The sequence below is a fragment of the Phalacrocorax carbo genome, chromosome 2 (assembly GCF_963921805.1).
Source record: "Phalacrocorax carbo chromosome 2, bPhaCar2.1, whole genome shotgun sequence".
Classification (NCBI taxonomy): Eukaryota; Metazoa; Chordata; class Aves; order Suliformes; family Phalacrocoracidae; genus Phalacrocorax; species Phalacrocorax carbo.
The window spans coordinates 24,257,460-24,271,764 of record NC_087514.1 but is presented as its reverse complement, the minus strand read 5'-3'; the positions used below and the strand labels follow the sequence as shown (position 1 = coordinate 24,271,764).

The following is a 14,305-nucleotide window of genomic DNA, read 5'->3' as shown; positions in this document are numbered from 1 at the left end:
ACTTCATTACCTTAGTGTTTTTGGAAAGATGCGATAGGCCTTCTTCATTTCTCATGTCTGAGGCATTCAAGTGTGTCCTTGTACAAGCTGCCACCACATTACCAATAAACTGGGCAAAGTTCTCTCCATTCTGCTTCTACAATAACCTTCCGAAGTCTTCTTCCATCTTCATACCTATGGGAACAATTCTAGAAAACACAAGCTGTAATAAAGTCTTCCTACAAATTGAACATGGATCAGAGAGCACAGAAGCATGGCAAGAAGTTTAAATAAAAAAGATGGTAGGAACATAACAGCCTGAGAGCTTCTTGGTCACCAGCAGTTGTTCAGTGAGACCCAAAGAGGTCTTCCTGGAGGACCAAAGACTTGCCTTACGTGGGTCTTACCCTTTTCTTTGGCTTTTTGTCTCTAAAAGAGTATAGAGGCAGGAGTCAGGTATTATGTGGAGGCAAAAGTTCTGGTCTCATCCTTCTGTCTTTGTGGGCAGTAGTAAGTACCTTACTCATGTATCAGACAGAATCCTGTGCTTGCTACTGAAGCATTAGGACTCTTTTCAAAAGGGTTTGATTGAGGTGAGTGCCAAAGTTCTAGTGCCTAAAAACACCATCCTAAATGTATTAATAAGTTAATAAAACTAATCCACACTTCAAGTCACACACTAATTCACACAGCAACTATACAGGTAGTATAAAGGTTTTATTGCCTCTTGTTTAGGAAGACCTGCTTTGCTTGTAGTTCCATTGTTCAGGATTAATTTTGTCATACCACTGTAGTAATATGTTAGTTTCAGAAACTGCTGATTTTAATTTCTGACATGTGTATTTGAGGGAAAATAGCCATGAACTGTGTATTTTATATATGTGTGTATATATATACACACATATATGCTCTATATATTGCATATCATATAATACAGCATCAGGAGCTTTGCATGGCATTTGCTGCACTGCTGTAGTCAATCAATCACACCAATTTTTCTTGACAGTGTGACTGTTGGTGGACAGTTTGATCTGAAAGAGCTGTATTGTTCAAATGAAGAACAATATAAAGTTTATTTGAAAGAATAAGTTAGCTTTTCTTCCTCTGTACAATAGGTATGCACAATTTTCTGTATTTCTCTGTATACCGAGGACTGGAGGGTGGGAAAAAGACATAAATTATGTTTCATTTACAGTGAATATTGCAAAAGAATATTTCCGGTTAGGGTCTCTATAAGGCTGCTCTTATGTCTGTATGTATGCATGAAACTATCCCTCCATTATCTAAGGTAGGATGGGGAAGAGGACACAAGCTAAACATAAAAGGTATATTTTAACTAGATTATAAGAACTGATGGAGCATATTCCCCCTTAAAAAAGAAAAAAAAATTCAGCAGTGGGAGTAGGCAAGCAGGCCTGATGAAAATATTGTGTGCATTACATTGCATGATGGAGATAGGCAGCAGCACAGCAGCAGCTCAGAAGGTTGGGCCTATAACATAGCAGATTTCATCATAACCTAAAAAATTGAGACTTGCCTGGGTAAAAGGAAAAATACATGATGTTTGTTATAAAGTTTTATTGGTAATCCTGTGAGGGTGGTTGCTCATTACTTATACTAAGATGGTTAAGCATACATAGTTTAGCCATATATGGAATATGTAGATTAGATCCAAAACATGCTAATAAAGACTGCCATTTCAAATCATCATTCTGTATATATTTATACAACATATACACTGCATAAGAATATTTTAGGAACATTTTAAAGCATTTGGAATCAATTTTGTTGTGTAATTCTTAAGACTTGACTACTTTTAGTTCAGTAGCAGTAGATTCAGGTCTTATGAAATACCATGCTATCTCTTATGGCTTTTCTAAAAGAAAAAAAATGTACAGTTCTGAAACAACACTAAAGTCTTGCAAGGTAGAAGGAAATACAAAATTCTAGTGTGAAATCAGGAAGGTCTTATTTTATGATGGACGTCAGCTCAAAAAAAGACCATTAGGGTAAAGAAAAGCTGGTAATAGTTTGGACCTAGTTGTGTTTTCCATCCCTCACCTCCCATTACTGTATTTCTAAGAAATACATTGCTCAGCTGTAAATCAACAAAGAATACTCTAGAATTTAGAACTTCTTCTAACAGGTAGTTTGATGACAGTCTGTTTTATGAAGTTTTGAATAAAATAGGGAAATTGTGCTATAAAACTGCACCAGTATGAATTTTAAAGAGAATAATAGTTAATCCTGGGCTGGTGACAAAATTAAGCTTACTGCGTAGAAGTGAAGTTTTTAATACTGTTATGAAGTCACATATATGTTATTTGGGACAAGGGGTTTGTTTTTATTTTTGAAAGATTTCAAGTTAATAGAGCTTAAAATTGAGGAACTTGTACATTAAGTGATCACTTGGTTTTTGGGGAGAGAGAGCATTGCATAGTGGCTGGAACACCAAACTTCATTGGAAGAACTTGGCTCCTCTCTCACTTGCTGTGTTATTTTGCTTAGTCTCTGAAACATGAAAGAAATAAGAACTTAAGAATAAAATAGGAGGGAACAAGCTATTTAGAAGTTAAGTATTGTTAGTGTGTTAATTAGCAATTAGTAGCAGCACATTTCCATCAGGCCAGTGTCTGTAAGTGGGAGCATTTGCCTGCTTTGGAGCTAAAGACCTGATGGTTGTGCTTTCAACTTCCTGAGTCCTTCTCTCCAACCACGTCCACTTGCAAGTCAGTTTGTAGGAGGAGGAGACTTATTAGGTTATTAAAATGTTAGCTCAGTTTTATTTTGGTTGTGCTAAACTGCTTCGTTTGTGTTGTAAATTATTTTTGTAATTGCACAGCTTGATTGCAGTTATGCTACTGCCAGGTACAGGAACTTCAAATCAAAGTAAATAAATTAATGGAATAAATATTGACTGCTTAATAAGCGCCATTAAAAAGATTAGTTGCTCCCTGAGTTTACTTGTAAGATTCTGTATAAATAGCCTGAAAGATACTATAAAACAACTTTTTTTTTTATTCAATGATCATCCTACATTTAACAAAAAGGCATCTGCTAACCGTTAGTTCTTGCAAACAGCATTGGCCATTTCCACTTAAATAAAAGTGGGTGCAATTGTTTTTAATGTAATCTCATAAGCTGCTTTTATAAATATTGTTTTAAATCTTTATTTGCTTTGTTTCAGGTAATGTAATCCAGATACAAAATTGCCTCATTTCCTGAGCATTGTGCTCTGGGCATTCTTGAAAAATCTTTTTTCTATTTGTTTGTTTGTTTACTTTTAAAGAGGAGGTTGTGGTCCTTGGTTGTTTTAAGGGAGAGAAATTTCTCAATAAATATCTGTTATGCATGGAATTTCTTCAACTTCTACCAGTGAAGCATTTTCAGAAAAAGCAGGCATTGTAAGGCCATCCAGAATTATTCTTGATTTTTATTTTATTTTATTTTTTTTTACACCCACGCCTTTGATGGCAGGGGGTCCATGAAGAGCAGATGCAGTAGCTAAGACCACATGTAACCTCTGATCTAATGGAAAACCCAGGCTGCGTGGAGAGCAATGCAGGCTGGCTCTGGCAGGAAGTCTGATTCACCGCCTCTCTGTCAGCCTGTGCTTCCTACAAGGCAGAGAGAGGATTTAAGGCTGTTTCCTAGCATAGCATTGAGGGAGTTCTGCTGCAGTGTCACCTGTTCCCCTCTGAGTGTATTTACTGTGCAGTACATCTGCATCTATGGGCGGGGGGTGTGCAGCCCCCACCCGTAAAGACAAGCTGGCCTGGGAATGTACATTCCTCAGGTTACTGTAAGTGCTCATTTTTGAACTTCCTGACACAGCACTTATGAGTATGCTAGTAGAAATGTTTTCCCACTTGTGTTCTTTAAATTCCGATGGAAACCATTTTTAAAACAAGACCGAATGTTCCACTTCAGAGTTTGAAATGCAGAGATGATTGCAGCATCGTACTGGCTTTTAAAATTGACTGCAGACCAAAATATGATTCATCCATTGAAATAAAAGCGTGTTGCAGAGCTCGTTTGGTCTGGGTAAAGTTCCAGCTGAACAGGCCAAGTTGCTGTCCCGCGCACACGCTTGGTAGCCCTGTCCTCTGCCTGGTGGCTGCTGGGGTGCTGTGGATCACTGAGCACACACACACCCCACACACCCCCACACCCCCCATTAAACCCTCCCACAGGCTGTGCCCCTGAGCTGTCCTGGCTCTCAGCTACAATGACAACTCGCACAACAACTCTCACTCAACTACACAGTGGCTTTGTGGAACAAAACCACATTTTGGAGAATGAAAATCTTCAAGATGTGAAATTTCTCCTGCCTCCCTCTTTTCCTTTCCCCTTACTTGCCTTTCTCTTCAGAATTTTGGGTTTTGCTGTCTGTGGTTAATGTAGGAATGAGGGGACAGCAGGTGAAATCAAAAGCTTGCAAATTCAAATCAAGTTTAGAGATGAGGTTTGGACCTTAGCAAGACTAAATGTGACTTTGGATGTTCAGGTGGATTCAAAAATAGTCAGACATTATTTTTTTCTAAAGAAAAAAGGGGGGTGGGGGTGGGGTGTGTGTGTGTATTGAAGGCCTCGGCTTCTCATTCTTACAGATTTTAAACTACAGTCTTGGTTGTCAATCTGTGATAGTTGTCTCACCATTTTTCTTTTGCTGTCACAGACGAATTTTTCACATGATGTAGAGGATAGAATTTCTGGCCGTCTTCACTGCTCTTCACTTCTCAAGCTTTTCTTTTCTCTCTCTTGGCTTGCTGTGGAGTAATTCTAGCCTCTCCTTTTACTTATATATGTATCCCTTGGGTTTTCTCCAGTATTTTCTTTATACAAATAACTGCAAATTTAAGTGTTGATTTTTGAGAGAATCATAGAAAATGGAAATGGAAATGACCTATTATAATACATTATTCAGACCAGTTCCCTGCTGATGCATAATTGTTCCCTGTTGTATATTTTATAGTGTTCTGTCAAGTGTATTTTTAAACATTCTGAACGGTTCCATCATTTCCTTGAGGGAGAGGAGTCCTTTTTCTAACAGCTCACCCCTTCAGTTGTTCTTCACTTTTCAGCCTAAATTTTCTCTTTTTAATTCAATTGCTTCTCTGGCAATTCCTATGTCCTTGGCATAGGGATGGATTGATTGATATTGTTTTATTGCTTTCCTGATCCTTAATCCTATGAAAATGCATGTGCTATTTTCTACCTTAGAAGGTATTTTAATCAAGATACATATATTTCAGTCTTTTGACCTTTGATTTAAATTAATTTGTCTCACCCAGATACATTTTATAGCTCCTATTTGGAACTTCCTTCAAGTTTTTGAGATATGCACCAGCATAGTCAGTTTTGAAACCTCTGGATTTTAGCTTTCTTCTTATCATGTAGAAACTTAGTGATTCATATCTGGCATATTGGGATGTACAGTCAAGTCTTACCCAGGTTCCACATTAACCATATGCCTTGGTGCTTGGAAGCACTCAAATTAGTTCTTTGCATGGCCCTCTGGGATCATTACCTGCAACACAAAATTGTGTCAGTGAAACTATCATGCTTCCAGAATTTGCTCGGTTTCAAAATAACACATTTCACTTGAATTAAAAAAAAAAAAAAAAAAGACAAAAATGCTTTAAATCAGTAATGCCAGTGCTGGATTAAAAGTAATATATTTTGTTGGACCCAGGCTAATTTTGTGCATTGAGGTTTTTTTGTGTTGTGTTCCTAATCTGTAAGTTCTGGAGTCCTTTTCTTTATTCATGTATCCCAGTGCTGCAGTGCCCCAGGTAATGAAGAGGTGATGGTGCTGCATTCCTTGGAGACATGACAGAGCAAAATAATCTCCTGAGAGCCCCATGGTTCCTCTATTTTTTTGATTCTGTGCTTACGTGCTGCAATTCCCAGTGACCTGAGGGCAGTGTTTGTATAGCTAATGTATTATGTCACGCAAGGATTTTCTGCTATGTAAATTCGTTTCATCAGAGATATTTTCATCTTTAGACATCTACAACTTTGAAACAATTATTAGGTATTTTCTGACATAAACACACCTTAGGACAATAGAAATACCTGTAAATATATTTTTCAAAAGAAATGTTTGACTGGATTTACTGGATTTTATGAAAAGTTCTGGATTTCTATATACAGTATGGGAAGATATCTTTATAAGACAGAATAATGGCATATTGCAATATTTTGCCCCATATTGGTACACCTAAATGTTTATACTAATACTTCTGAAGGAACAATAACGTAGAGATCAATTTAATTGATTCAGTGATGTTCATTGCACAATGTTCAGTTATTTTTACAATGCTTTACACTATATATTCTGAAAAACATTAGTATATTACTTATTTATGATGAGCTATGAGCACAAAACAAGACATTATGTTATAGATCCAAGTTAGAGATAGCATCCCTACTCAGAACAACTACAAAACTGTATTTTGGAAAAGATGTGTACTTTGTTGGTGAAGGCTTTTTATTATCATTTTTTTCAGTATACTAGGCAAACTCCAGACACAGGAAACAAGATATTCCCTAAAGCAGTTATTGTAGAAAAGGGAGTGTGCCACACCATTCTGGTTAATGTAATTAAAGGAAAGGGCTAGGAACCATAAATAATGTAGAAATTCAAGTGGAAAATATACAAATCTGTTGTATGCAGTGACAGCTCTTAAATAACTGTTGAGAGCTGACTTTATAAATGTATAGCAGGAATAAAAGGAAGGAAAGGCTGTAATGTATATGCCATGCAGTACAAATACTGCTGTAAAGTCATTGCCTGAAAATTGATCAAATAAAAACAGAAGAATGTGCTAACTTTTGATCTTTTCCATATAGATCTAAAGTCATGATCAATTGGTTTCAGTAAGTTCTTTGAAATCACATAAGGGTTCATATGTGCCAAGTTTTATATGAATCACATGATAAGGTCAAGAAATACGAATTCCAAAGCTGACTTTATATACCCAGTCCACATATGACTATGATACCATATGCTGGCTATAATAGTGGGTATGTAAATACTGTTCTTGAAAATAATCCGTTCAGTAAATCTCAAATAAAGCAATTATAGCATTTTTAACTGACTGAAAATGGGAGAGAATCACATCAATAAAATCTCATTATATTGTTCAGGATGAGGCAGACATTCAATAATGAACATGGAAGTCTTGATATTAAAGAATAATTGATTATTTAGGATTTAAGATCTGTAGTGCCAGAATTGAGGACTATTATAATGAAGGTCATGAGTTGCTAAAGACTAAAAAGCATTTTTACAGTACTGTTTTTGCCATTTGTGATGTGTGGAAAATGAAGACAAGGATAGTACTTGGAGGAAATTAATTTTAATCTGCTATTGTAATATTATAAGCTGATCAGAGGAATACAAATCAAGGTGGTATGCAAGAATAGCTACTGATCAGCTATTGAGTGAAACTCCAAAGGGAATAATATAACCACACTGTCAATACACCCTGTTTGTGAGATCTGGTAGCATTCTGGTCTTTTAGCCTTTATCACTCATCTTTCTGCTACTATTTTCTCTATGTGGCAATGAAAATACAATCTAGAAGTAGCAGGTTTTGAGCACAAATTCTCTTGTAAGGACTGCTTAAGTGTCATCAGCATTAAAGCTAAAACTGTGTGCTATTTAAGGTCATCTTGTGGTAACTGATGTCTTTTACTCATATTTTACTTGGTATATTTGCAGGTTTCCTACATTTTGTGTAATTACAGCTTTGCCCTCTTCCCTATGTATGCTTGCATTTTTATACACATGCAACTATCTGCAGGCACAGATAGTGTGTATAACAGTAGTGTTAGGAATATTATTTATTCTGTTACATTTTAAACTTTTTAATTTTATTTAATCAATTTTGTATGTAGCCTTTTGTTATGTATCATATTCCTGGAATATCATTAATGACTATGATCATTATCACCTGTAGATCCTGGGAAGACTCTACCAGAAGCTCTGGATTATTGCAAGGTTTGGTTGCAGACAGCAGCAGGAGAGGTAGATGCTAAAAGTGGTATTCCACCTCCTCTTATCACTGTGCAAATTAAAGACTTCCTTAATGGACCAGGTAAGCAATGCACTTTAATCTCTATTTTCTAATGTAATCTATTCGTAGATGTGCACATATAGGACACGCATTAGATCATCAGAAAAATGTTGTATTCCTTGCTAATGAATGTGAAGTTTTCCTCCAGCAGTTGCCCTGAATTGAAATCAAAGTTGATGAATGGTCAGTCCTTGACCAGTGTAATGTTTAAGGTCTAATTATTTATTTTCTTCCCAAGGTAAATTTAGAAATTTTACTCCTCAAAAAAGCTGCGGCTGGCAAATTTCCAACAGAATGAAACCTACCTGCTTCTAGCCCTAGAACAACTGAAATTTTATTACAGTTATGCTTATGAAAGCTGAGTTTTAAAATGCTCCTGCAGATTTTTATAAGCTGCCTTCCCTTGAGTTCTTTGGAATCTGGATACCTGGCGTTGCAAATTCCTATCATCTAAAGTGTTGATACTGTAAAATTTAAAAAACAGTGATATTGCGTTTCTTTAATTAACACAGAATATAAGTGGTGTAGTATGAAGGTTTATTAACATTTACTTAAAGTAACATGACTTGCAGTTTCACTCCTAGAGTGAACTCCTGTAAACTGCTGTCAGTCATCCATTCTGATTTTGTGAAAGATAGTGCAGTCTTACAGCACACTATCTAAACCTGGCTCTAAACCAGAATTACTTATTTCTTCTGTGTTGCTTAGTGCTTTAGGATCTGAGCACTGCAGAAATACTAATTTACCTGCACAAGCCTCTCATGGGTGATGTAATAGTATGCCCTCACCATTTCACATAAGACAACTGAGGGACAGGGAAATTAAAGGTTTTCTCATTATATTAAGGTTACCAATTTAAGTCACAGAATTTAGTTTTCCAAGGTACTTGAAAATATAGAAATTTAGGTGTTGAAAACACAGCTCATATTGTCTTTGAGTGAAGCAGTAATCACTGCTTCAATCAGACCGCAGGACATCAAATTGAACAGCCAGAGAATGAGACATACATATTTACCTGCTGACTACAAATACTTTGGGTAAGTATCTTGAAAATCCATTTTTTACATGCAGGCAAGCATCAGTCTCAAGGAAAGACTATAAAGATGTGAACAACCTCGCCATTGCCCCTTTTTTGTTTTTCTGTGCTGCCTTAAAAGCATTACTTTAAAAGATTTTAAAACCACCTGACAGTGCAGAGCTTTTGTTATATTGATTCTTGTTTGTCTTTATTAATAGGACTTTGAACCTTCAGACCTACTGCATGTTCTACTGCCATGTGAGCTAAAGATTAATGGATGATAATAGTAGATTTTCATTCTAATTATGACCAGCGCAAAAGGCGTAGAGACACCTACTATCAGTGGCCTTTTGGTCACCGCTGCCAGACTGGTTTTCTTTTATTCAGAGGTTGTGGGTTTTTTTTTTTCCTCACAACTTTTTTGCGTCCTCTCTCCCCACATCTGGCAGATTCTTATATTCCCAGACCCTTCATCTGTGCATTCCCCTTTTCTCAGGGTTCTCTCTGTAGTTTCCTGGTGCAGCCTTTATATTTAATTTATTACACTCCTGAAGGTGTTTCCCTGATGCTCTTCTGTCAGTAGGGCAGACTTCTAACTAACCTAGCAAACATGGAAGTTTGTACCAGCTTGCAAAGTATATATTCACAAGTAGTCTAAGTGTCCACGCCATTCTCAACAATCCAGTCAGATCTTGAATCAGTGTTAAGTCTCTCCCATGCATGGTATTTGGCTAAATATGCATCATAAACTTCAGTCTGTTTATTCTCACGAAGCATATAAAACTTCAGAGATCTCCTCCAGAGATCCTAGAGGAGATCAGGCTTTTTTTTTCTTTTTGCTGCTAATTGGAACTATCAGTACACATGACTCAACAGTAATTACTCTGAATTTTAATGAAGTTTTGCCGGTGTAGTATAGCAAAACAGTTTTGCATGCCTTTGCAGATTTTTCTAATCTCAGCTGTTACCACTATGAAAGCCTCTTCAAATAAACTAACCTTTACCAAGAAGCCTTCCTTGGGGACTGGAGGTTTCATTGGATGAGTAATGGAAGGCGCTTTCCGCATGTGATTGCATCAGAACAGCACATGCAAAGAGTTATGAAAGCTTGACAGCTCCTCAGCAGGCTACTGGAAAATAAGTTACTAACTCTCCTGGGGGGAAAAGTCCTCTAACCACAACTTCTTCCAGGGTGAGGTAGCTTGGCCGTCAGCAGGCCTGGAGAAAGTGTCTACATCACCAGATCCTAACTAAGCTGGCAGTTGTTCACTGAGGACAAGAACCTCAGCAAAACTCCTGAGAGCTCTTGTGAGGCCACCAGATGAACAATATTTATGATGGGAGACATCACAGTTAATAAATTGAAGAAATAAATGCAATGCTGGAGTACGCTTCTATTGCAGGCCTCAAAGGCCTACTCCTTTTTTGGGGAACATTTGGCAAATAACACTGCTACTAACTGGCATATTTTCTTAGGACATACTGTGTGTTTTCATATTCATTTATGTATATGTGTTTTATAACTGCAGTAAGTGAATTATTAAAATGCATTGGATTCACTAGTAGGTGCTACCTGTTGGGTACAGCTGATCTGCTGTTCTGAAATGTCAGCAGATTTTTAAAAGCTGTACCTATGCAGACAAAAGTCTGGATGTAGCCGTTGGGATAACTGTAGAGTTTTCTGTATAGATTTTAAGTGTTCAAAGTTCAGTGGTTTAATTGTAATGTCATTTTTCTTACAAAATAAGTTGTTGGTGTGCTGAGGTTAAATTTCAGCTATAGCAATCAAACATGCCTATGTTTTATGATGCAAACTACTATGCAAGCAGTTAAAAGAAAAAATCTGCAAGTGGTTCCCAGTGTTTGCTGTGTTAGATAAAACTGGTACTCCTTGTAAATAGTTTGTCAGCTGAAGTAGATAAGTAAATAGTGTTCCATAGAAAAATCATATGGTTTCACCACACAGGAAACCAGGTTGTCAGTCCATATTAGCTCGGAGATCAAAAAACTACAGCAAGTAGCTAAACTTGGAAACCACTAATTAAATGAGAATAACAGGATACATTAATGCACTTCTAGCGACATGAGTTGATTATTTTGTACATTTCTGGCAAGTAAAGAAAAATGATATTTCTTCCAGATTTAAGGTAATAGGATCCTAGGAGAAATAAGCATTCATCATCAGGCCTGTGGGAACAGACCTCAACTTTAACCCCACAATGAATTAAAGGACTATTCTTTCTCTTTCTACAGTAACTAATTATTTAAAATTTTTTAAATTCCATCTACATCAGTTTACATGACCCTCTCTCTTTTATATTCAGTCTGTTGCTGGATTGTACATCTAATTCTTGTCTAATGCATATAAGGGAACTATTTATTGCTTCAGCCTTAGTTATTATTCATTAGGTGAGGAACAAATATGACCATCTTGTTTTAATAGTTTTGAAAATTTATATTCTTTACCCTCTAGTCCTTTGTTTGGATTTTTTTCTTCTTTAAATCAACTATGCTTTTTTGGCTATAAAAGCTGTCTATTTTATGTAGTCTGTCTGCATGCAAATGATACAAAGCATGTTTATGAAGTACAGCTTCATACAAATTGCCTTAAAATACTTATACACACAAAATATAGATGGTTTATGCCAAAGTCCTCTTCCCCCAGCAATTTCTTGGGAAGACATTAGGCAAAGTGTGAATTAACAGTGGTCCTTGATGCTTCACCTTTCAAAATAATTTCTACAGAAGAAACTATCCAGACAATCTAAGAAATACTGTGTCCCAATGAAAGATAAAGTGAGAACTGGGGAACCTGGGGGATTGCTCTTTCCTGCCAGTCCCTCACTGGCACTGTTTGGACACCACTAGGGGCATAGCAGTGGATCTAGAATTATGCATAAAAAGCAACAAACAAATCTGCACCATGGCACACTCTCCAGCTTTTTTCCGCCTGTTTGCAAAGGCAACAATTGTATCCATTAGCAAGGTCAGTGGTTTGGAGAAACCTGGAAAATAGCAGCTACCAGAAGAAACCCACTAGAACAATATCTCCAGCAGGTGATAGATTAGTTGGAACAAATTGGAACCATTGCACTTCAGCAATCCTGGTTTCTTTCAAGCTGTTTTAAAAATGTCGTCATTTTAATACACAATATCAGCCCTGCGGAACAGTCCACAGCAGGTTAATTTGAATCATATGATGTATCACTGCCCTCAGCTGACATGAGCTCTGTTCCATGTGTGAAGCCATAATAAATCCATTCCCAACCGAGGCAAATTCCCTGTGAGAAGGTGAACTAATCCAGGCCTCACACTGGCATGTTAGCCCTCCATAATTGAAAGCAGGGCCACCTGTTCCCAACACAGTTAGCCTATAGAGAGAAAATTAGCATTAGATCAGATACTTAATATATTGAAAAATCATTCATACTACTTGCAAGTTCAGCTGTGGGCTGCTTAGCATGACATCATATATAAACCTAGGAATGTGCCCACTTGATCCCAGTTTAACAGTTTTGTTAACCATGGTGTTTGTTAACTTTGAAATGAGAATTTTTTGATTTAATGAGAGCTGACACGTGAGAAGGGGAACTAGCCAGGGTGCAGACTTTTCTAATTAACTCTGGGTCATTTGCAAAACTTTTGAGCTTTCTAGTAGGTTTTTTTTTCCTTTGCTCTTTTACAAACAAGTTTTTAAAGCACTGACACTGTAGCCATGAAATGATATTTATCTGATTAAAAGGGCAAAGAGAAATATTCCAAACAGGTGTACCAGCCTGTAGCTATTGCTTTGTTTTTGACACATCTATTGTCTGTAATATCAGTGTAATAATGTGTAAAATTATCAAAGTACCTTTCTAAAAGCAGTGTCTACAACACTTAGTTTAAAGGAAGTTTAGTTTCTTAAATGCATAAGTACTGAAAATTAAGACTGCACACTGAAGTGTATTGGCATTCTTTTTGAAACTTATTTCAAACATTTGCCCAATTTTCTTTTTTTTTTTTTCCTTTTTTTCCTTCTTCTTCAAGTATGTCTTAGTATAGGTGTATTATTTAGTAGCCAAAGCAGATGATAGAGAGGTAATATTTATGGGTTCTTTTCCACAAACCTGCTCCATGACCTGGAACAATTTATTTCATCTCACTGTGCTGTGCTTCAACTTCCCTGACTTTCATGGCAGTGCCTTCTGATGCCCACATTATAGCTTTTGGCCTCACCACCCAACCCTTGACACGCTTCTGTAATATATTTGGTAGTTGCACAGTTGCTTCCTCTCAGTCAACATCCTATGAATAGCAGTAACCCTCCATCCTTTATGAAGGATGTCTTTGGTCTTATCGACCTACAACCATTTATTTTGGTTCAATTGTGATAATTTGAGGAAAGTAGTAGAATTACATCACTGAGCTTTGTCTGAGATCTCAAACCCAGGCACTGGGTAGGTAGAGCTGTTAACATCTTCGTGTCACCCTTGTATAATATCAATGACATACTAGGTCATGGAAGTAGGAGTTGTTACCACTGGGGAAGGCCCCACATGGCTCAAGTTGATTAAGCTCTCTGAAGGCTGTAGTTTGCCATATTGGCCTTAGAGAGCTGTTCCTGTGGGGCTGCAGCACACAGATGGCAGTAGGTAGAAATACTGAGCAGTGACTACCAGCCTCTTCCAGACTAATTGGCATCTGTCTCAAAGGAGCATAATACAAGATGGACTGCAGATGGCCTCTGAAGCCTTGTCTCAGGTTTCTTCCTTCTTTTCCCTTGATCCAAATTGGGAATGATGAATTAGAGGATAAAAACAGTTCGTTTGTATTATTCTTGCTTTTCAATTTCTTTTAATTTGTCTCTCTTTTGATGCCTGACCAGGGACAATTGAGAACAGTACAGCTAGTCTTTTCTTTACATGTCTCTCTCTTTCCTATTTTTATAAATTTAATTTTTGCAATTCAGCCATTTCCCTGTTACTGAAGGGCCACCCTGACTCCAAATCAGAATCAGGGCTCAAGATTACCTTTACCTTCCTCAGATTTCCTCTGTTAGGCTCCTTACATCAGGATGGGTGGCTCCCAGAAAGAAAGAATATTATTGGTGGTAAAATGTTTCAAGCCTTTTGTCTGCTCCTCTCCTGCTTAGGATGAGGAAATTCAATCCTCCTAAGAGTTCAGGGCAAATAGTAGTTTCTTCTATGGCAGTACTATTTATTAAGAAGTTTAGTATTTTACA

General features: G+C 37.1%; 1 protein-coding gene across 5 annotated transcripts in view; it reads left to right on the top strand.

Annotated features, from left to right (window-relative positions):
- The window catches only part of VPS13B (vacuolar protein sorting 13 homolog B), a 485,884-nt gene that overhangs the window by 368,986 nt on the left and 102,593 nt on the right, over window positions 1–14,305 (top strand). For all 5 annotated transcript variants that reach the window (XM_064442323.1, XM_064442322.1, XM_064442320.1 and 2 more), the window contains exon 35: window positions 7,947–8,084. In XM_064442323.1, the coding sequence (XP_064298393.1) occupies window positions 7,947–8,084 (138 nt within the window). The remainder of the gene's footprint in view (window positions 1–7,946; window positions 8,085–14,305) is intronic.